General features: G+C 44.3%; 2 protein-coding genes across 2 annotated transcripts in view; one reads left to right on the top strand and one right to left on the bottom strand.

Moving 5' to 3' along the window:
* The window catches only part of ppp1cc (protein phosphatase 1, catalytic subunit, gamma isozyme), a 39,753-nt gene extending 36,619 nt beyond the window's left edge, over positions 1 to 3,134 (bottom strand). Inside the window, exon 1 of the mRNA XM_063211013.1 lies at positions 2,875 to 3,134. Coding sequence (XP_063067083.1) covers positions 2,875 to 2,929 — 55 coding nt within the window. The 5' untranslated portion in view covers positions 2,930 to 3,134. The remainder of the gene's footprint in view (positions 1 to 2,874) is intronic.
* An 8,933-nt stretch (positions 3,135 to 12,067) lies between these two features.
* LOC134458595 (coiled-coil domain-containing protein 63-like) lies at positions 12,068 to 23,983 on the top strand. The gene is made up of 9 exons (XM_063211012.1): positions 12,068 to 12,418; positions 12,682 to 12,804; positions 14,673 to 14,854; positions 15,325 to 15,509; positions 15,860 to 16,077; positions 16,684 to 16,758; positions 18,872 to 19,064; positions 19,733 to 19,933; positions 23,752 to 23,983. The coding sequence occupies exons 1-9, from the start codon at positions 12,290 to 12,292 to the stop codon at positions 23,904 to 23,906; spliced, it is 1,461 nt and encodes a 486-aa protein (XP_063067082.1). The 5' UTR covers positions 12,068 to 12,289; the 3' UTR covers positions 23,907 to 23,983.

Raw genomic sequence — 23,983 nt, 5'->3', positions numbered from 1 at the left:
AGGACAGGTATAGGAGGGAACAGTCAGACACAGGGGGTGGGGGGGTGGCAGAGAGAGAGAGAGAGAGAGAGAGAGAGAGAGAGAGAGAGAGAGAGAGAGAGAGAGAGAGAGAGAGAAAGAGAAAGATAGAACAAGATGGTCCCAGTCTGGTTTGCCATGCCAGCTGGGCCGTGCTAGGAGCGTGGTACGGTGTAAGGTGATGCTTCAAAGCCACTTGTCAAAAAATAATAAAATAGACAACGCTGGGTGCCTGCCCTCCTCCTCGCCACTTGCTGCCAACCAGCCCCACTGCTAATGGTAGCATCACATCAGGGCTGGTTATATAACAGGAACAGATTGCAGTGAGTAGGGAGGGAACGGCTTGTATCAAAGCAGAGCGGAGGGAGAGAATATGTGATAAGGCGAGCCCTCGAGCGGCTCAGTGGGGCCAGCCAGGAGTTATGGCTGACTGTAACCACTGGCCATAAAAGTGACCTGCCGGCAGCTCCATTATGAGTCTACCGGGGTGTTGGCTTACTCTCCTTTCCAGAGCACCAAGTACAGAAATGTACTCTGAGGAATTGTGATTACCGAACACAGAGATAACAGTGTCTGTACATAAGCCACAATAAATGATATGGGACCAACGTGCCCCTGATTGCTCTGTGAGAGATTTATGAACCACTATAAAAGGCCCAGGAATCAGATTCCATCAGGCTCAATTTTGTACTATATGCCTTACTGATTACAGTCCACTAGACAAGACACAAGATAGGAGGCAGGCAAGCATCTTCTTCGTGGACGGCCTATAGTGCAGCGCTGTCAAAAAAAGAAAACTGTCTTGCACACAACTTTTTCCACAGTCAAAATGTTTTTGTGCCATCGCCCAGTGCTGTTCAACAACAGCTCATTCCCACACTTCTTTAATGCCAGCAAAACATCCCACTGTGTACACAATGATCTGCTGACAACGATGGCTCTTCTTCTAGTCAGCGTAGCACTAATTTAGGAAACTTGGAAACGCCTTCCCCCACAATTTTTGGTGGGAGAAAAATATAGAAGTCCTGCTCCACAAAAATGCCTACGAGGCCAGAGACAGCTCATTATTTGGTACATACCACACACACACACACACACATAAGGATGACCAAATACTGCCATCCGGGTGAGACTGACATCTGTAGTGTGTCTCATTGTAAAAGTTCCACAAAGAGAGGGCCCAGTGCCGCTTCAAGTCTAATGGGAGTCTAACTGTGACAAGTGTGATCCTAAAAAATAGTGTTTCTCAACGGGGCGCTACAGCCCTCCAGGGGGCGTTGCACAGCCCCAGAGGGGCGTTGAGAGGGGGCAGTGCCTAGTAGTCATTGGGGGCATTAGTCCGTCTATTTATTTTTTAATACTAAAGGGGGTGTTGACAGCCTTATCATGAGGTCAAGAGAGCGTTGGGAGCCTTAGGGTGAGGTCAAGGAGGCGTTTGTTCAAAAAAAAGGTTGAGAACCACTGCTCTAAATCTAGTATGGCAGATAGCAGGCTTCACTCAGGTTTCTTGATTCATTTTGAGGGAGCTGGCCCAAATAAAAACAAGTTGATCCTCAAAATGTACTATTCTTATAATCCTGTTCATATGTTCATTGCCTGTGCTTTCACCAGAATGACCCCACTTAGCCAAGGCAAGCACACCAATGTCAACAAGAGTAGCAGCATCCCTTTCAGGCTACCTACTGCGGTATCGTGGGACAAATACATAGTAGCATCGACCTCATCAACAGGGGTCACACATGGCATGTTCATCAGTGCAGTTATGTTGTCTACTGAAAGCTTACCGGTATATCATCATTAACGCCACTAGGCACTAGCCAACGGCAAACAATCAGGAGACATGCGCCTGATCAGCGGTGACCTAACCTATCAGTCACACACAAAGCCAAAGGAGGGCAATCTGAACATGGAAAGTGGGTCGCTTGCCCCTGCAGTGTCACTGTGCAGCCTCCGCGGGAAAAGCTGCTCGTTCTGGTGGATTGAGCATACATGAGGAGCTGTTACTGCCGAAATTATTGCACTTCTCGCTAAAACAATAGCTACATCAAATGTACTTCCGCCCTCTGGAGAATGGGATGATGTAATTCCACATGCTCGCGAAAACATTAAAAGAGCAAGCCTGTGCTACTGTAGAAATCAAAGCAAATTTGGCGTGCAAAAGTGCCTTGCGTCGGCTGGCAGAGCATTTTCAATCGCGGGTGGAACGTTAGCCACGATGTAAACAAATTTAGCTCTGTAGCTTCGCGGGGTTTTAACCTACTATGCTGCGGCCAATAAGTTGGGAATTATTGAATCTTGACCACTCGGAATTGTGATCACCGACCGATTTAAACATGCACAGCCCCCAACTGATAATTCCAACACAATACATTTCAATGCATTGGATGTCGGAAGACAGGCTAACACGTTTTAGCTGTCATTAGCTCGACGGCTAATGCAACGGGGTATCATAACCAACAGGACCCCTTTATTCACACTGACGTATCTCTCGCATTGACCCTGGCGCCATCGCTTGAAGATAATTATCGTTAACGCTTATTGTTAGAATATGATGGTTGATTGGAGGCCCAAATTGAAGGAAATAAATATAGTAAACGCTCAATAGCTAGGATGACCAATGTAGATAGCCACTTTGCATTACTGTGGAGCTAAATAGTTAGCGATGTAGTTCTGGCGAGAAAACGTTCTCTAATCGCTACTGAGCTGGAGGTGCTAGTGAATGTAGAGGCATGTCGCGTTCCACTCGCAGCAGTCATTGCAGTTTCGTCTCAATAACAATGTCAAGTCATGCGAGAAGACGGGTGGATTGTAAAGCACAGCAACAAATGCAACAATACATAGCTAGTAAATCATTACCTTCCAGAAGCCGCTGAATGATACTGTCTATGTTGAGCTTGTCAATGTCGGCCATCACGTTACTTTCTCACGTTGTCGTTGTTAACCTAGCTACCTAAGCGAAACAAATGGGTTTTTTTAATCCACACGGGGACTTGGGGTAAAACTAAAGGGAATGCGGGGCAAAAATCCGATCTTGTAACACGGGTCCGCTGTACAGCTCCGGGAATGCGCTCCCTTCGAGGTAACCGGCGACAACTAGCCAGTGATCACTGATGTTGGTTGAGTCTGCGGATTTGCCGGCAGGCGGAGTGATACAGTGCAAAATCTCTCTAGCATTGGGCGGGCCGGGGAGTCAAGTGTAGACCGAAGCACGCTGTTTTGTTTTACATTGAAAACAGTACTGAACGATTTCAGCTTGAACAGTAGGACTAGGGGCCTACACATAAAGATTTTATTTCAGGCATACAGCATGTTGTTATGGTAAGCATGAAAATATGAAATATTTAAGGTTTTTTGGGGGGTTTTTTTATCATGATAACCAGAGATGTGGACTTCTCACTTGGGACTCACTTGACTTGGCAACTTGTGACTTGACTTGTAGCCTACGCTGTTGACTCGAGACTTGACTTGACTGGACAGTTTAGCTTGCAATGATCTGTCAAAACTATATTCCATTTTATGTAGCCTATTTGCATGTGAAAATATTAGGCTACATAAAAAATGAAAATGAAATGATTTGCCCTACCAATAGGCCTAGGCCTAATGTGACTGGCAGTGTGAAGAGGTGAATTTATGACCAAAAGTAGTTGTCAAGATTGCACATAGAATACATGGTGATGGCCCTGCCGTGGCCTAATGCTAGGGCAATGGGGTACTATGCTGGCGACCCGGGTTTGATTCCGTCCCGGGTCATGTGCCGAACCTTCCCTGTCTCTCTCTCCATACTCGCTTCCTGTCCCAATCTTCGCTAAAGTTGGGGGAAAAACCCCAGAAAAATATTAAAAAGAATACATTGTGACTTGGGGATATTGAGACTTGGACTTGACTTGGCTTCGGTATGACTTGGACTTGGACTTGACTTGGTCAAATGTGTCTTAACTTGTCTCAGACTTGATTGGAAAGACTTGAGACTTACTTGCAAGTCAAGTCAAGTCAAGTCAAGTCAAGTTTATTGTCAATTTCTTTACATGCACTGGTCATACAAAGAATTTGAAATTGCGTTTCTTGCTCTCCCATGCAGACATAGACTAATCTAGGTAAGGACATAGACAGTATAGACATAGACAGTACTCATACATGGACATAGACAGTATGGACGTAGACATTGCTCATACAGACATTTAAAGTGCAAGACTGGACAACAGAAGACTTGTAGAGAACATACATTAAGAGGAGGTATTTTGTTGTTCTTTTTCCTAAAAGTCCTTTATAGCGTTCTGACATAGTAATAGTAGCATTTGAAGAAATAAATAATTAAAAAAGGTTTTTATTTAAATACACCAGCAGCAGTATGTGTGTGTGTGTGTTTGTATGTGTTTTGTGTGCGTGTGTGTGTGTGTGTGTGTGTGTGTGTGTGTGTGTGTGTGTGTGTGTGTGTGTGTGTGTGTGTGTTTAGTGCAGGTAGAAAGTGCGGTGTGCGTCTGTGTGTGTGTACCTGTGTATGTGTGTGTGTGTGTGTGTGTGTGTGTATGTGTGTGAGTATGAGTTGTGTGTCAGTGTGTGTATGTTTGGGTTTAGTGCAGAAAGTGCAGTGTGCTTGTGTGTGTGTGTGTGTGTGTGTGTGTGTGTGTGTGTGTGTGTGTAGTGTGTGTGTGGGTGTGTGTGTGTGTGTGTGTGTGTGTGTGTGCATGTGTATGTTTTGAGTTAGTGCAGGTTGAAAGTTCAGTCACAGATGTAGTAGTGCAGGTGGAATGTTCAGTCGCAGATATGGTGGTGGGGATGAGGGGGGGGAGCGTTGTCAGTGGCCTGGCTGGCTAGAGGCTGACAGTGAAGGGAGAGTGGGTTGAGTGTTCAGTATCTTGATTGCTTGATGCATCGTGCTGCTTGCAAGCCTGGTGGTACGGGAACGGAGGCGCCTGTACCTCTTTCCAGAGGGCAGGAGGCTGAACAGTTTGTGTGCAGGGTGGCTTGTGTCTTTGATGATCATCAGTGCTTTTCGGGTGAGGCGTGCGGTGTAAATGTCCTGCAGGGAGGGGAGTGGTACTCCAATGATCTTCTTCGCTGTGTTCACAACACGCTGGAGTGTCTTCCTGTTTTTCTCCGTGCAGCTTCCTCCCCACACTGTGATGCAGCTGGACACGACGCTCTCTATGGTTCCTCTGTAGAATGTTGTCATGATGGAGGGTGTAGCACTTGCCTTCTTTAGTTTGCGCAAGAAGTAGAGACGCTGATGGGCCTTCTTCGCCAGTGATGTAGTGTTGGTGGTCCAAGAGAGGTCGTCGCTGATGTGCACTCCAAGGAACTTGGTGCTGCTCACTCTCTCCACAGCATCACCGTCGATGGTCAGTGGTGGCAGTTGTTTTTGGACCCTCTGAAAGTTGACAACAATCTCCTTGGTCTTGTTGACATTCAGCAGGAGGTTGTTGTCTTTGCACCATCTGGCCAGCAGGTCTACTTCTTCTCTGTAGTGGGTCTCATCGCCCTTAGTGATGAGGCCCACCAGTGTTGTATCATCCGCAAACTTCACTAGATGGTTAGTGCTGTGGGTCGTTCTCTTGCGACTTGCAAACTAGTGACTTGGTTCCATCTCTGATGATAACCTACTCTGGAGCATCTTATATGCCTAAGTGCAGCAGAAGAACCCCAAATCACTAGGCCTACAAAGTTGCATGAATGTCATGAACATAAAGGTCATGTTATTACCAAAACTCCACGGTGACTAAAATAGCAGGTACTGTTGTGAGAATGCATGTTTCATAAGGGTGATCATCACATCCATGCACACTCCCTTACCTTCTAGGAAACAATGCCCATCAAATGAAAATTCTTTGGGAAGACAACTAAGCTAAGCTTATTTAAAGCTCACTTCCTTGTATCCTTTATAAAGAAGAAGTATGTTCACAATTGTGTGTCCATGTGCAAGTGTGTGTGTGTGTGTGTGTGTGTGTGTGTGTGTGTGTGTGTGTGTGTGTGTGTGTGTGTGTGTGTGTGTGTGTGTGTGTGTGTGTGTGTGTGAGAGAGAGAGAGAGAGAGAGAGAGAGAGAGAGAGAGAGAGAGAGAGAGAGAGAGAGAGAGAGAGAGAGAGAGAGAGAGAGAGAGTCTGTGTCTGTGTCTGTGTGTGTTCGATCATAGTGGACAAATCACTGATTTCTACAGAATATAACGCCAGTGGTTCCTGCATTCATTGACACAGAGCCACATGGAACTATCAAGACAGAGGGCTTGAGTTCCACAGTCACTGTCTGAAGTTGGATGTTATTGCCATAACAGCATCTTGTGACCTTTGACAATATGGCTACAGGCCAATCAGCCTTTCAATGCTTTGTTGCAGGCCCACAGAGGGAAATGCACCCCCACATGTGCACCATGCACCAGCCCAGCCCACACCTAAAACACAGGTTGGCCTGAGGTGCTCAGTCAAGGTCACAGATGGGGAAGATGACGATATAGCTGTAGAAAAGACTGCACTCCCTACCATATTCTTGTCATGAGTGTGTATTGCACCATATACAAACATGTTTTTGGTGCACACCGTCCTTAGTGAAGATGTCGGTGGCAGTCTCAAGACAGCCCTCACTGCTTCAAAACTCTATGCCAGGGATGTCAAGCTCAGGCCCGAGGGCCAAATCTGTTTTTTGTTTGGCCCGCGAGAACATTTCAAATGTGTATTACATTTGGCCCACATACATCATTAATGTATAGCGTGACAAGACTTGAACATGTAATTTGGTGTAGCACGGGATGTGCATTGTGCAGGCACATTTGAACTACCATATGGGAAAGAGTGTTTGTGAAATGGCGTGAGGGTGTGCTAGAGGGGCGAAAAGGTGGGAAAAGGATAACGAAACAAAATAAATCATTGAATAAATGGAATAACTAAAACCCCAACAAAATACAAAATAAAGCCAAACTAATATAAACAACATTCACATTCATTCATTTTATATATACTCCAGTGGGGCACTGACTCAAGGGCCTAGATTAGAATAGTGGAGCAAGACCCATGTAAGGGGGGCCTTAGCTGGAATATGAGCCCAGTCTCGGGGAAAATCAACTTCATGCTTCGTGGTGCTGCTACGATATAGCCTCATTTTTCGTAGTTGGGCAACGCGCGCTGTCGCCGACAGTGGGTGAGAGAGAGCGAGTGAGAGAGAGAGACCACCCGAGCAGCGTGCATTCCGGGAGTGGAGCACTGTCTCTGTGTCAGCTTCATGCCATATCTCCCTTCCTCCAAAATTATCCCTAACCTTGTCCCTAACCTTAACCCTAAACCTAACCCCAACCCTAACGCTAACCTTAACCCTAACCTTAACCACGAGGCTTACAGTTGTTTTTCAGTTTTTCTCGTAAAGGTTTTGTCGTGGTTTCCAATCGATGTGTCAATCACCAGGCCATGTGAATATGGGGTAAAATACGAATAAGTTAGGAGACAAATCATTCAATAGGCAAATACACCGGCATAGTTTGTTGATGGAGACTTTTATTAACTCGACTCAGGTTAGGGACATTGTAGAAGCAAGTTCAACGTACAAGTTTCCAATGCAATACATCTTAGACTTGAAACATTTCAGCAAGACAACAAGTTTTTGTAAAACCAAAGTTTTCTCCGGAGGCTAAGTTTTCTCCGGAGGCTAAGTTTTCTTCGGAGACTAAGTTTTTGTCAGAGACCAAGTTCTTTCCAGAGACTAAGTTTTTTCCAGAGACTAAGTTTTTCTGAGAGACTAAGTATTTTCAATAAACTAAGTCCCACAAACCAAAGTCGAGAATTACTTACTGCAAAGCCAGACAGCAAAGTTGATCAACTGAGGAGATGCGTCAGGTTGTCTCTTGGGATTCCGTTGGCATTGTCCTCTCGAGCTCTGGACTGGCCAGCTTTTATGCTACCAGGGCCTGGGGCATCTTGTACACCTGACCAATCCCTGTCCTTTGTCCACCTGGTCCGATCATCTCTCGGCCAATCAAATTACAAATGACGTTATGAGAAGTAGGGGAAATTTACAATCGTGGATTTATCGACGGGAGTTTTCCAAAAAGAATATAAATTAAGGGCTATTTTGGGTTTTGACAAGTGACATCCTGTGCTCTCCAGAGGCGTTTCTAGGTTCAGATGGGGCGCCAATCGAAAATGCAAACGAATGAACATTTGCCCCAAACTCACCACTACTGTAGTACAGTATGGGCTCTTATTCATTATCTAGGCGCTTGGGGGTCCCAAGCAGCTGCTGGTCTTGCTTGGTAGCTAGATACGCCTCTTGTGTTCTCTTCACGGAAAGTTTTGATAGGTGCTTAAATCATATTCCTCATTAACACTGGGAGATGGGATCAGCCCTGTCACCTAGACTCCGTTATCTATAACTTATGTCCAGACCTAACGAAGTTGCAATATGTAACTTATGTTTGACCCTACATGCAGGGACGCTACTGGGCCTGAGACAAAGCAATTTGAAAGGGCCTCTGATCCAATGAATACTATGTAACGAGGACCTAATCATGGGCCTCCTCTGTCGGTGTTCCTGCCTATATGGACAAGAAACTCCCGTTTTGTTCTTTTGGAGCCACGTAGCCCCTTCTCCTAACGCGGGCACAAGGATGCACCTAATGCTCCCAATTAAGGCAGTTTGCGGTTAAACAACACCTGTTGCTAGCTGTCACAAAGATACTTTATGTTACTGTAGGTCCATAGGCCACTATCAAAAGCAGTCTAGCTGCTGAAGTCATATTTTATAGCTGTCACCCTCAGGGACGTCTAGGGGGTCCTGGACACCCAGACGCCTTCACTCCCTAGTCTTCAAGGTTGCGCACCTGGTCTCTTACAGTGGAAACTTCCCAACGACGGTCTGGCCTAGCTTGGACTTTTTCAGTCAGTCACATTGTATGTGGAGAGGGACTCTATTAGTATATGGTCACATCTAGGGACCACCTTTATCTTTTTATATAAATAGGGCTTCAATAAAAACCAATTTAACGTCAACTTAATGTAATACTTAATATGTTTTTTACTTCTCTTCATTGTAAGGTATAGGCATGTAAGTTAAGGCACACGCACACACACACACAGACATGCATCCCTGTTAAGACAGTGATGTGCGCCACCTGCACTTGGCAGTCTTCCCAGACTTCTTATCAGGTCCTAGCCACTACTGCGCACACACACACACACACACACTTGCCCACATACAAGCCTCCCCGTCAAAGCAGTGATGTACACCTGCATTTGGCAAAACGCCCAGAATGGGCCTCTGTCAGGCGCAGCAGCCCTTATTAACAGACACACACACTTTGGGTTCTGTGTCTCTGTTCAACATAAGAGAGTTAAGATATTTAAAAGTAAGAACTGAAACATGCAAATATAATAGAAATAAAATTATATAAAAATAATAATAGTAATATAAATATAATGCAAGTAGTATAATATATGGTTCGTTTTTATTATCCTTTAGGTGCAAGCACTAACTAATCTGCCACTCTATATACCAGATTTCCTCCACAACTTCACAAATGGGAGTATAGGGGCCTTGCCATGATACAGTCTTAAAGGGACACTGTGCAGGAAATGGTCAAAAAAGGTACTGCAACTATGCTGCTCATTGAAACTGGGCTGCCTATTGCCTAATTTGATCTTTACATGAAAGTTTACTAAGTAATTAACAAATATTTTCTAGTATGGTCCAAGTACAGTCATTTTTGCAGCTAAATGAAAAGTGCAATTTTTCCAGTTATAATGAATACTTAAAATTTGATGCTGGTGGTAAGTATTCATGAAAAAGGTACATTAGTGAATGGGCAGCATGTATTCTGGAAATAAACAACTAAAAATCTCACACAGTGTCCCTTTAACCATGACTGGAGAAAGCTGCCCTCCCTCTCACACTGCACGCACATAAACTCCACTAATAAACCCCTTTACTCTCTCCACACCCTACACAGCAAACTTCTCCCTGGCACCCAGTCCATGGTCCCCCAAAAAGCAACATTGTGTTGCACTATGCACACAAGGCACTTTGGCAATAAGGTCGTTCATGATGGCGTTTTTTTCAACCAGGCAGCAAATTTGCTAGGCAACGAGCATGCTCACTGTGTCCGCGTGAAGCATCCTGGTTAGAATTTCCGTTCACGACGCAGTTGAAGGGAGTGGCAGTCGTGTTAAACCATCGCGGGAACAAAAGTTTTGTCAAGCAGCTGTAACGGAGGTTATATCATTATAGAAGTACAGAAGTAGTCTAATATAAGCTTGTAGCTGCCTGGTTCTGGTAAATTGCTAACGTTAGCTTACCCGGTTAGCTCAAAACATCGAGTGATCAAATGGCAATGTGGGGTAACCTATTTGTGTTACATAAGTTCGTGGTGCATTTTTACATCAATCCGTGGTAGTCGTGACATTTATAAGCATTTAGGGTCTTTATATTAAGCAAAAACGTGATGATGGAAATCACAGAAATCCGCCATGTTTTTCAAAAAATTTTGTAACTCCCGCCCTTGCTACCCATACGCCCATCTGATTGGTTATTGGACCATCAAATTTGCATGATGTAGAGAGCTCGTCTATATCAAATCGCGTCCTGCTGCGATATCGCTTCACCTCTGCGCTGTCAAGCGCGACATCGGCCCCATTCAAAGTCAATGAGAGCGGAGCGGAATTACTCTGTGTGTGTACAGGCCGTAACTAGCACAGAGTTGGCGTGGAACGTTGGTAAACCTCCCTCTGATAGCTTCATACAGTCACGTGCCGTTGGGCGGCCGAGAGACTAGTAGAGACTTTGCCCAGCGGCATCGTACTGTGTCTTCCATTGCCGGACCATTATAGTTGACGAGATCGCATGTTCGATCCCCGAGGGGGGTGAACAGGTGCAAGATGAGCTCCGTCACAGTGGTGCCGCTGACCCGGGATGGGAGTGAGGTTTAAGGGGGAGAGTGTAACGGAGGCTTACTAGCACAGACTTAGCGTGGAACGCTGGTAAACCTCCCTCCGATAGCTTCATACAGTCTCGTGCCATTGGACCGAGACTAGTCTCTTGGCCCAGCGGTATCGTACTGTGTCTCCCATTGCCAAACCGTTGTAGTTGACGAGGATGCAGGTTCGATCCCCGAGGGGGGTGAACAGGTGCAATATGACCTCCGTCACACAGCCATGCAGTACCACAAGAGCAACTGCTGGGCAGAAGACCTCCTCCATGCCGTTGGTAATCTGCTGTGATTGGCATTCATCAATCTGACGTGAATTGCAGGTGTAGCCCACATGCTTGTGAGGCAGCTCATTCGCTGCTCCAAGTAGGAAGCAGCGTTTTTTATGTCTTGGGAAATCACGTTAGAAAAAACTGTCCAACTTGTTTGCCAAGCATTCAACTCCACCTTAGACTAAGCAGATCTCGTGTTGATCAAGCATTTTTATGCTTGGTTGCGACCGTGCCTAATGTTACGCGCGCCTATAGGCCTACACGAAATAACACACGCACGCGCGTTTCATCCAATTGCCTTTGCATGGAGGCATAGGCCTACCTTCAGATGAATCAGAATTCTTTACTGTCACTTTAAATGCTGAAAATGACAAACAGCGGCAGATCGAGCTGAGTAGGCTATTTAATAATCACATTCACCAGGATGATTCATGGTCGCATCTCATTCATGTCTTATGTAATTTCCAGAAATAGGACTGTCAAACGCAAGAATACACCAGCCAGTGTCGCCAGACTGGGCCACTTCTTGTTCCTTATTTCCCCCGCGACAATAGCGCCACATGAGGTCCTCCTAACGACAAGCTCCAGTAGCCTAGGACAGTAAACAAATGTGACATCTAACCATAACTAGATCATTCAGCACACATACTTTACATAACGGGATCTTGAAAACGTGTTGGCCTCTTTGTTATTGCTCTGCCTATGGGCTGAGAAACTCTGACACACAAAGAAGACATTCCGTTTTGATAGAATTATTTTATAGGCTAGACAAGGCCTATCAAAAAATCTAAATCGATGTAATAAACCTCGTGCGCAGGAATTCGAACATTCCGTCATAGTCAGGTCAAATTTCGAAGTCAACGGAACAGTCATGTTTCTGTTCATGTTCGCATCGCATTGTTTTGCTTTCCAACCTAGCAATGCCCGTTTTATTTATTAGGTCAAAAGAACAGGAAAGACTTGGGTAACGCAATAGAGACAACGTCATATTGATCATTATAAGGCCCGAAAGAAGGCCAAAATCAGCAGTCACTTGTAAACAGCGATGTTAACGGTGGCACTCATACAACTGCTGAATAGGATAAAACCAGAGCCGAAAAATGAGTCCCCTCAGCCCGCAGCCGAAGGAGACACTGACAGAGCAACACCAGCGCCTCCAACTGGAGACGGACAGTTATGCAGACCTCATCCGCAAACAGAAGGAGAAAGTTGTCAAAGTGGAGGCCAAGGTTTGTTTCGTTTTGAATAATAGGCCTAGGCTACTGCTGCCTTGCTAGACCTGGGCCTATTACAAACAAAGAACAACATGAGTAGGCCTAGTGACAAGACCAGAGATTCTACTCTCTCTGACAAGACTTTATTGTAGGCTAGTGTGAGACTTTCATGTTGTAGGCCTAGCCTAAGACAACAGATGAGTAGGGATGTGACTGATTTGTCGACACACAATATTTTTGTCCAAACAATACTTTTCTTGCTGTGTTTTGTCATGTAGATGAAGGATTTGCAGAGCAAAATCTGGGTGAAGAAGAAACAGATGGGAGGTCTTAGCTCCACTCTCAGCAGGCCCCTTCAGCAGATCAAACACATCCGCGTCCTGGAAGACCGTCTCAACCAGGTTACACATTTCACCTGTGCAAGTGCAAATATAAAGGCCTATTTCAATAGGCTACTGACGTGAGCTCTGAATCCTTTTTTTCAGATTTTTTTTGGGGGTCTTTTAGACTTATGGATAGGGCAGTATGAGAGGTAGACAGGAAGCGAATGGGGAGAGAGACGGGGAGGGGTCGGCAAAGGACCCGGGCCGGGAATTGAACCCAGGTCAGCCACATGGCAGGCGAGTGCCCTACCGGATGGCCATCAGGGCATTGAGCACTGAATTGAACAAAAAGACCACCTTAGATGGTTACACATTATGTTTTTGGAAAACAATGAGTTTATAGGCCTATTGTTTTAAACTGCTGCACATATTCTGCCAGATGACATGAGTGTTCAGCCAGAGGCCTGCATTCTATAGGCCATTCTATATGTGACCGGGGGTCTTAAAGGGTCTTGGCAAAGTGTGTGTTTTTAACGACTACGCCACTGGTGGCCTTTCACCACCAGATATACTTGTAGAACAATGGTTCTTAGACCAGGTTTAGCACAAGAGGGTTTCCCGCACACAGATAAGTGAGTGAAAAGGCAGAGACGTGAGGTTTCAGTCCAAAACAAATACAATATTTATTGAACATATAACAAACATAAAAGAACATAGATCTGCTGCTGATAAGAGACACTGGGTAAGGCACACATGGGGTCAAATTACAAGGCCTGCCACCCTGTTAACAATGCTTCTCACCAATACTGGCCAGGCCTGAGCAGTTTCAGGGGTTTCTTGTGACTATATGCTTTACTCACACAAAGCACCGACACAGCAAACAGGAGATCACTGCAAACACTAAAGGTGCTCATTTACCACTACAAATCTAGGACATGCGCCCTGTGAAACTGCCCAGGCTATAGAAAGATCAAATAGGCTAAGTGAGACCTAGGATACAAGTAGGCCTAGTCAATTTAGATACAGGTGTCAGCAGTACATACCCAGGCCACAGGGTGGTGGAGCTATGCAGCAGCAGCAAACATAATCAAAAACAACAAAACAAAACGATCCAAAATAACAAACCAAAAAGGGCAATAACTGGATTAACAGTAAAAGTCAGCTAGGCAAAGCAGCAGTGACATTACCCTTCGTGTTGATTCAGGCTAGCACAAACCACAACATCTGGCATCTCCAGCCATCAGTGACTGCCTACTCGCACATGCACGTTTAAAAACTCAATGGCACTGCTCTCGGGTCCTCTAGGCCAAACCTTCCGTAGCCTACATGGAAGCGTTTGGGTACGCTGCGGAGGCTACCCTGTTTTAAAACAACTTCTGTGAGATTTGGCTACAGATAAATAGTTACACACCAACCAGTGTACCGATATAAACATAAAACATGACACATACCTCCCGTTCAATGCAGCGAGGACCGAGGCAGCGGACAACCCTACACTTATGCACACTCTCAGTGGCCTCAAGACTAAACACCAACCCTCCGATAGTTCCCATCTATCCGGAGGTGATTTAGGTAGCTGCAGAAGTGATGCACTTCCATTTAATGCAGCGAGGACCGGAGCAGCAAAGTGATGAGATAGGGCATGTGCCTGACTTGCCAATTGGTGGAAAGCAAGAAACCTGCTACCTAGGGGGTGTGTCAACCAGAGGGGCAACTACGGTGGCCACGAGCAGCCAACAGGCTGCCGGTTACATGTAGGTTCCAAGGGTCAATGGTCAAGGATAGTTCATTGGTCGACATACAGATGCTTTTGTAAAATATGTGGTGAAAATAATTGACCGACCCTATGTGCAAATGTGTGACCAATAAGCAAACTGTCCTCAGATAGTACATTAGTTTAGGTCCTAGATTCATGTGCTCATGCTTACATCCTCGTTTCATTGCAGGCCACCACCCGGTTTGACAAGCAGCTGGCAGAGAACAAGGCCATGCGGGACGACATTGACCACCTGCGGCAGCAGCGAGGCACCATGGCCCGCATCTACCACCGCCTCAACAAGGAGCTGGCCATGCAGCACCACGTCATGGATGAACTGGTGGACAAGTCTGTTGTGGCCTACGACCAGAGGTATGGAGGGGGATTGTGTGTCTGTGTGTGTGTGTGTGTGTGTGTGTGTGTGTGTGTGTGTGTGTGTGTGTGTGTGTGTGTGTGTGTGTGTGTGTGTGTGTGTGTGTGTGTGTGTGTGTGTGTGTGTGTGTGTGTGTGTGTGTGTGTGTGTGTGTGTGTGTGTCAGCTGACCATACAAGCACTCTGTCATTGTGCAGGTAGAGACACCAGCTGTTACCTATGACTGAGCTATTTCATCATCTTCTGTGTGTGTGATGTTGGAGTGTTTACAGCCAGGTTGTTTTGGGTATCCGTAGGCTATTTCCTGGTTGTACTCACCAGCTCCCCCCCCCCCCCCCATCCCCGGTCTCTCTCTCTCTCTCTCTCTCTCTCTCTCTCTCTCTCTCTCTCTCTCTCTCTCTCTCTCTCCCTACCTCCCCATTCTGTCTCTGTCTCTGTCCCTGTCTCTCTTTCCCTCTGCCGTGGGACAGGTCTGAGGCGCTGGCTCGCATGTTGGCAGTGCGTGAGCGCAGCAAGAAGGAGGCAGCTCAGGCCCAGACGGAGATGACGGAGCTGCAGCGGGTGATCGACCACGAGACCAAGCTGAGGACCTTCATGGCCCAGAAGTCACATGAGTACATCCCCTCCACCGAGGACGAGGAGGCCAGGAGGAGGAGTAGGACATGCTTTTGTTGTGCCACACTGTACAAATTTGAATGTTCCTCGAAGAACCCTCAGATGGGTGAACGTTCTCTGCTCTGAGGAACCCTAAAAGTTCTCTAAAGTACCTAAAAATTCAGTGAAGAATCCCAAGGTTCCTTAGAGAGCCTTTGTCTGTTCTTCCACAGTCGAAGGGTCTTCCGATCGAAGGGTTCCTTATAAAACCTCTAGGTTCCTGGGTTCTGAGGAATCTTCAAAGAAGAACCAATTTCTCACATATAGGTTCCTAGGAGACCTTTTAGTTTATTCAGAAAGCCCACCCACCTGTCAACCTGACTGTGTTGTTCTGTGCTGTGATTGGTGCAGAGGCTGAGCAGTCCCAGCGTGAGCGAATGGGAGGAGAGAGTCTGGAGATGTACCAGACCGTCCACAAGCACATTGTGGCGGTCACTGGTGAAAGGAACCTGCGCAACATCGCCATCGCCTTCGTGGAGAACGAGGAGAAGAGCTTCTCCTACTTCAACTACATCAATGAGCTGAACAACAAGAGCACTATGCTGAGGGACAACATCAACAAGCTGAAGGTACGTGAGTGTAATACCACATTACCATCATCATTATATAATGCCATATAACATTATGATACCCGGCCATGTGCAAGTAAATTAGCAGTAATACCTTTGGACCACCCATACTTCCTGTGATGCTTGTCTGCACAAAATTCCACGACCAAGTCAGTCTGGCCATGTTCACTCACTATCTTGTGAAATTCAAATCTCCACAACCCATTTGGTACCTGATTAAATCCGAGCATTTCAAATGGCTCAAAGGGCCAGCCATATTAAGAATGCTCTAGTCTTGTCATTGGCCCCACTGGTTGCTGAGTCAAAAGACTGATCTTATTGATTGTTTGTTTGACCAGTAGTATACAGAGGCATTTGATAGATGTGGTGGCTTATGCCCTGAGAACTTTGAAGTCATAGCAGTAGCCAGATTAGAAAGCTTGAAAGAGCTTCTTAATGAGAGACTGATACTATGGTCAGTTTCAGCTCCCCGACCATTTGCAATGAAATGAATTAATGTATGTAAGCTAAAATGTCTTTTCTGAACTGTTGGCCTTTCATACACTGCATGTGATAGAATGAGTGTGAGTGAGTCGACTTGTAGTTTTCTTCCTCCCACATGCACAGAGTGAGATTGTCCACTTTGAGCAGCAGAATAAACAGCATGATGAACAGTGGCACAGCCATCTGAAGGAGCTGGAGGTGAGGATGTGAAGCGTTATCAGTGATTCATTACAGTTTTTCTCGATTGGTTTGGCTAATTTCTCAAAACTGAGATGACATTCTCAAAACAACATGGACAAATCCCCAATCCAACTTGCAATTTCCCAAAACAGAATGGCATTTTTCATTGCTTTCATCAAATATCAAATGCTTTGTACATGTCTCAAATGTTTAGTACATCTCAGCAGATGGCTATGTACAAGTACCCTACAGTTGACACATTGAGCATACATTTAGCACATTTTCCAAATAAACTGATCTTGCTTATCTAAACGAATTAGACAATTCTCTGTGTAATGGCTGCCCTCTCCAAAACATGTCAGCATGATTCCATTGTGTAAGTCATCATATGCAAAGTAGTCTACACAATTATCAAAAGAGTCCAGGACATAATAGTTTAAGAATTTCATTAAACGGTAAATTCATGACAGTGTTTAACAGGCCAAATGATATTGTAACTTTATTAGTTTGTAGAAAATAATTTTACAACCGTGTATAGTACAGTTTCCTCTGTTATTTAGCTAATTTCTTGACATTTTTTTCAAACGACATTCTGTTTTGAGCAATTGCTAGTTGCTTTGGGATTTGTCCATGTTATTTTGAGAATGTTATCTCTGTTTTGAGAAATGAGCCAAACCAATGAGAAACCTGTAATATATGGCCATTACTTTCTGTATGTGAATTTACAGTAAAGAAAGTTACTGATAAATGTCCTTGGTAAATTGTCTGTGTTGTCAAACTTCAAGGGTTTCACTCACTTTTTCATTTTTACACATAGCCGAAATCTGTTAGCTGAACGTAGTCCCATAGTGACAAAACATCTAACCATTTTGACTTGCAGTGCTTACACAACGGCAAAGTGACAATGTATTTTGGGGGTACTGATGATATATGTGGGGAAGAAATTTAGTTTTGACACACGGGTAAACTGTTTTTGGAGCGATATGAGCATGTGATGAGGATCCATGAGGTTATGCTGAACCATCCAGTTTATTTTGACAGAAGGACTAAATGAATGCAAATGAGCCAAAGCAATTGAGAAGGATCTATGCCATTTTTATGGTAATGACTATTTATATGGGAGAAGGATTAGTGCTGATGCAGGAATGAGCTGTTTTGGGAAGTATATGACATGTTCCTAGTTATCTGAACTGTTTTGCAGAGGTGTAAGAAGGTTTTGCCAAATAACCCAATGGTTATAGGAATGTCATCTCAGTTTCAAGAAATTAGCCAAACCAATCGAGAAAAACTGTAACAATCCAGTGTCACATATTCCTGGTTAAAATGACCTGGTTTTAGCTGTTCAGTTCAATTTGGTGATCATTCAACCAGACAAAATCACCTTGTTGAATTTGACTGGTAAAAACTGGTAGTTTGGAATATGTGGCACTGGACTAAAACTAACAAATACAGGCTGCCCATCACAGACCATAATCATACTCAAACATGTTTTAAGGTGGCAGCAGTGGGTTAGATTTAGCCTGATAAACCAGCCTAAATGGATTGGATGTCTAATTTACCAAAAACATTTTGCCGTCCAGCAGTTGGCGCTGGTTTTCCAGGCTAGGTTAGATTAAGAGTTCAGATCCCACAATTTACCAGTCAGGAAGAATGTGTAACTAAGGCCCGGGGGCCGGATGCGGCCCGCCAGGCCCCTTTGACCGGCCCTCCACCTCTCTGCATCTCACCATTTGAACTGGCCCAAAGAAGCAATCCTCACAGAAAAAAGAGATAGAATATATTTATCAACAGGCCTTACTACAGTTTAATTTTCACTAACTTAGTGTGAATCACCAGAGGTTTCTTGTCTTGATAGTTTCTCATCTCACTGTAATATAAACAGGCCTACCATTTCTATTGTATCACTCCTAAACTGTCAATCACCATATGTTTCTAACCTTTCCTTAACCTTGCGATTTTCACATGTTTTTTGGAAATTAAAAGGAATACCTGTGGTATTTCAAATTGAAAAACATGTAGTTGAGTATTTTCAGCAAATAGTAAATAGGCCCACCAGCGACCCCATCGGCACAAAGAGGCTACAAAAAAACCCTCTTTCCTACCTGTGGCTTGCTTGCGTTTCCTCATGCAGGCCGAGCTTGAGAAGCAGCGCTCCGAGGCCAACGACATGGAGGCTCAGCACCAGGTGGTGTGCAAGTCCCTGGACCAGATGAAGAGCGCCATCGCCGACCTCTTCACCAAGATGAAGTGTGACCCCTCGCCCATCACCGAGAAGCTGGGCAGCAGCGCTCAGGTCACCGACGACAACGTCACCCACTTCATTGGTATGCCAGCCAGGTTCATGATGATGCTTGTTTTTGTCTAAAAAGGAAATGCTATAGTGACTGTATTGTGTTCTGGCCCAATTTGTCATAAACCATGGTGGAAAATGAAGTCATGAAGTCAATGATGTCACTCCTGACCTGAACTGCAATGTCAAGCAGAGTATAAGAATAACAATACTATAATAATAATACTATAATATAATGATATAACCTATACAACCATAACAATCTTGTTTCTACTATTCTCCCCTTGTCTTCTATTCACCTCCTCCTTCACTCTTATTCATTTCTTCTCTTCTCGTCTCATCTATGGCCATCTCATGTCTCCTTTTCTCGTCTTATCTCGTCTCATGTCTTCTCTTCTCTCCTGTCCTCTCCTTGTTTCATCTCATCTTCTTCTCTCCTCTCCTTTCCTCTCCTCTCCTTGTCTCGTCTTGTCACATCACATCTCATCTCATCTCATCTTGTCTTCTTCTTGTCTCATCTCATCTCGTCTCGTCTCGTCTCGTCTCGTCTCGTCTTCTTCTCTTCTCTTCTCTTCTCTTCTCTTCTCTTCTCTTCTCTTCTCTTCTCTTCTCTTCTCTTCTCTTCTCTTCTCTTCTCTTCTCTTCTCTTCTCTCCTCTCCTCTCCTCTCCTCTCCTTTCCTTTCCTCTCCTCCTCTTCTCAGGCATTGTGGAGGAGAGTCTCCATAAGCAGCTGATGCTGCTGCTGCAGGCCGACTTCCTCCAGTCAGAGCAGGGGGAGGTGGCGCCCTACAACATACTGCTGGAGAACTGCCGCCTGCTGCCCTCCCTTACCACCTCCGCGGTGGAGCCGCCCTCCGCCAACTCCTTTGACGAGGCCGCACTAGACATGCTGCAGGGACCAGGTATGATGATGTGTGCCCACACAGAGGGGTCAGGGGTTAAATGGTTCAGTTGTCCCAGGCCCAGGGAGAAGATGGGGCCCAGAATTGTGTCCTCATTACATTGTGTGTATTGGGGAAGGGGCCCTTTCAGATGACTTTGTCCTGTACCTGGCCAAGGCTGTCAGTGGCCCACATGATACACTTGACTTGATAGTTTAATATGTTCATCATTGCATTCCTGGGGCCTATTAAAACTAAAAAGCCGGTTACAGTATTTCTCAATTGGTTTTGTACATTTCTCGAATCTCTCTCGCAATTTGCAAAACATAATATTCATTCTCAAAACAGCTTTAACAAATGGCAAAACACTGTGGATAACCTGCAAAACCGAGTCTCTTGCTCAAAACCCTTAGTTTGTCTTTCAAAACCAAGTTTTTGTGTCAATGAACGTATCAGCGCCAGCAGAATGGTTAGTCATTGTGTCATAGTTTATGGACAAGCTAGTGAAATCAATTTCTCATGTTGTCAATTGAATAGTATACTCTTGAGGATCTTTTCTGAAGCGAAATGTTGCTTAGATTGGATGGGAAATGTTGTAAATTCGGCTTTATATTACATTGATCAGATAAGATTGAGATAGTTTCAAGCATTCAGTGACAAAGCTTTTTGAGTGATATGACAAAAGCAATTGATAATGTACGAAATCACTGAGAATTGTACACAGCCATGGCATGGTGGACGAGAGCATTTGCTATATGCCGAAAACAATGAGAAACTGATTTTATCATGTGCACAGCAAACACCAGGAAGTTACAATTGAACAAAAAGTTTTGAGAATGATTATTCTGTTGTGAGAAATGTACAAAACCAATTGAGAAAAACTGTAAGTAGTAAACCTACAGGAAGTGGTAAACCTGCTAATAGATGTACCTGCCAGCATCATTTAGTTTAAAGATCGCCTCTCAACGTAATTTAATTAATATTGCCGTGTTCCCAATTGTTATTGAATGTGTTACGCGTTGGTCCTGTTTTAAAAAACGTTCTGGTTGCTTTGTTTCAAGACGTTTTTGCAAGCTGGCAAGGTGGCTTGTGGAGAAACGAGAGAGTGTTCCGTGTTTCTCGTGGAAATGCGTCTCTGATTGGCTCACTCCTCCTGCTCTCAAAGAAACGCGTCTCTGATTGGCTCAGTCCTCCAGCCTTGGGAGAGAATGTAATGGGAAACAGAGTCGCCACTTCCCCGGATGGTACTGCACTATAGGGGCGCCAACGGAGGCGTGCAGGCTCCATTCAGGGCTGTGCTCTTTCGACAGCGACCCCTAGGCGAGCTGTAGGCACGGAGCAACCGGAGTGAGCAGGCTTTATGTATGAGGCTTTGTGCTGTGTGTGTACCTGAGAGTAGCAACCAGCTGATAGCTAAGCTAAGCTATGTTTCGGACCACCAGACGTTGCTTGTTTTGAAAACAAGCAGAACAAAATTACTCGACATGTTTTTAGATAAATGGGTCGATATAAACCTTTGTGGGCAACGCCTTCTTTCGACGTGACGAAACACAGAAAGGCTTTCGTGATTCGCTCGTTTCTCTGCATTATTGATGTAAATTGGGAAACACCGGGAAACACAGCCAGGAGAGTTGACGCACCGCTATGAGAGCCTTGCAAGTGAGTTTAACTTGGGGTGACCGTCCGATCTTCGAAAGGAGTGAGTAAAACTGAGTTTTATCGGAAGTTGGCCTTTAAGAAAATGAGGACTCCATGGTCTTCTGTTAGATGATTTACATCTACCACAAGGTTACAGTTTTTCTCGATTGCTTCCACACAATTTCTGGTACTTCACACACAATTCTCTGAACATCTCACCCATTTCCCAACTCCCCTAACCAATGTCACTGAACACTAAACACAATTCCTTCTTTACACTCACATTTCAGTTTTAAAACACACTCTTTTCAAACCACTACACACAATTCTCTGGATTACACACAATTTTCATGAAGAAAAACCCTGGTTGTCGCATTGAACACACTGTCATTCAAAATACTAAAATCAACTGCCATACTGAGTTCACTTCCTCATCACATGGGCAAACTCTCTTCATACCGGTTTACAATCTGAAATCATCACCCCATAAGGACGCACATTGCATGCTATATTGATGAAAAATTAGTAGATGCAAGGAGAAAACACATTTGTTTAGTTTTTGAACTCAAAAATATGTTATACAAGACATCACTTTCATGTGGTTACCCAATATTTTACAATAAATTAGTGCATTTTTTTTAAATGTCAGAAAAATATGTAAAATATATACACATCTGTGTACTCAATATTTCAGTATTTTACTACAGAAAAATACCCTCTTTAGTAAGTAGAACACTGAAGAAAATAAGTTTCTACTGTGTTTCAAGTTGAGTATAGAGTTTTACCTTGTGCATATTAGTGTTCAATGGTTCACATAAGAGTGTATTACAGTTTTTCTCGATTGGTTTGGCTAATTTCTCAGAACTGAGATGACATTCTGAAAACAACACGGACAAATCTCCAAACCAACTTACAATTTCCCACAACAGAATGGCATTTTTCATTGCTTTCATCAAATTTCAAATGCTTTGTACATGTCTCAAATGTGTTGTACATCTCTGCAGATGGCTATGTACAAGTACCCTACAGTTGACACATTGAGCATACATTTAGCACATTTTCCAAATAAATTGACCTGTCTTATCTAAATGAATTAGACAATTCTCAGTCTAATGGTTGCCCTCTCCAAAACATGTCAGCATGATTTCATTGTGTGAGTCATCATATGCAAAGTAGTCTACACAATTGTCAAAACAGTCAAGGACATAATATTTTAAGAATTTCTTTACTGTAAACAGTAAATTCATGACAGTGTTCAACAGGCCAGATGGTATTGTAACTTTACTAGTTTGTAGAAAATAATTTACAACTGTGTATACTACAGTTTTTGGCTTATTTCTTGACATTTTTTCGAACGGCATTCTGTGAAAGGAATTTATTTTCGACACACGGGTAAACTGTTTTTTTAGTGATATGAGCAAGTGATGAGGATCCATGGCGTTATGCTGAACCATCCAGTTTATTTTGACAGAATGACTAAATGAATGCAAATGAGCCAAACCAATTGAGAAGGATATATGCCATTTTTATGGTACTGACTATTTATGTGGGAGAAGGTTTAGTGCTGATGCAAGAATGAGCTGTTTTGGGAGGTATATGACATTTTGCTAGTTATCTGAACTGTTGTGCACAAGATTAAGAATGTTTAGCCAAATGACCCAAAATTTATAGAAATGTCATCTCGGTTTCAAGAAATTAGCCAAACCAATCGAGAAAAACTGTAAAATGACTGCGTGTGTGTGTCATTTGAGAACAAAATGACCTTTCTAGAAGAGAGTACATTGTTTTGAGACAAGACGTGCATTTTTCAGAGGTAGTGAGGAGTTTTGCCCGTTGTGTGTGAGGTTTGGAGATTTGTGTGTAGAGTTCTGAGAATTCGAGAACTGATTCCGAAAAATGTGTCTAAGCAATCGAGAAAAACTGTAACTTAACCTGGTTTACAACTGAACCAGCTATTGTATTGCGGAATTGTAAATATCAAATGCTACCGTTCAAAAAATTCTGTTTCAGTTGCATCTGGCATTACGTAACTGTCATGTCCATGTCAAGAAAGTTAAGTTGTAGGCCACTGGATTTCTTTTTGGAGCATGAAATAGCCTGTTCTGACTAAGATGATTTGGATGAATGAGAATCAACAACAGACATGTCAGGTTGTCATCATCACTGACTCTGTTTACATGTGTGTGCCCTACCCACTGCAGGCAGCGAGAAGACCCTGGACCACAAGAGCTTGTGCAAGCATGTGCTGAAGCGTGTGATGCTGACAGAGCAGGGCAAAGGGCCCAAGCCTGCCTCGGCCATGGCCGCCCCCAAGGGCAAAAAGAAAATGGCTTTTAGCGGCTCCAAATCCGCATGAGACTCCAGCACCTTGCCTGCCTACAGGCCCTTTCCCCTTCTCTTTGGCCCATTAAACATGAACTCCCCATTGCATCA

The sequence above is a fragment of the Engraulis encrasicolus genome, chromosome 11 (genome assembly GCF_034702125.1).
Source record: "Engraulis encrasicolus isolate BLACKSEA-1 chromosome 11, IST_EnEncr_1.0, whole genome shotgun sequence".
Classification (NCBI taxonomy): domain Eukaryota; kingdom Metazoa; phylum Chordata; class Actinopteri; order Clupeiformes; family Engraulidae; genus Engraulis; species Engraulis encrasicolus.
This window is presented reverse-complemented; position numbering and strand designations above follow the sequence as displayed.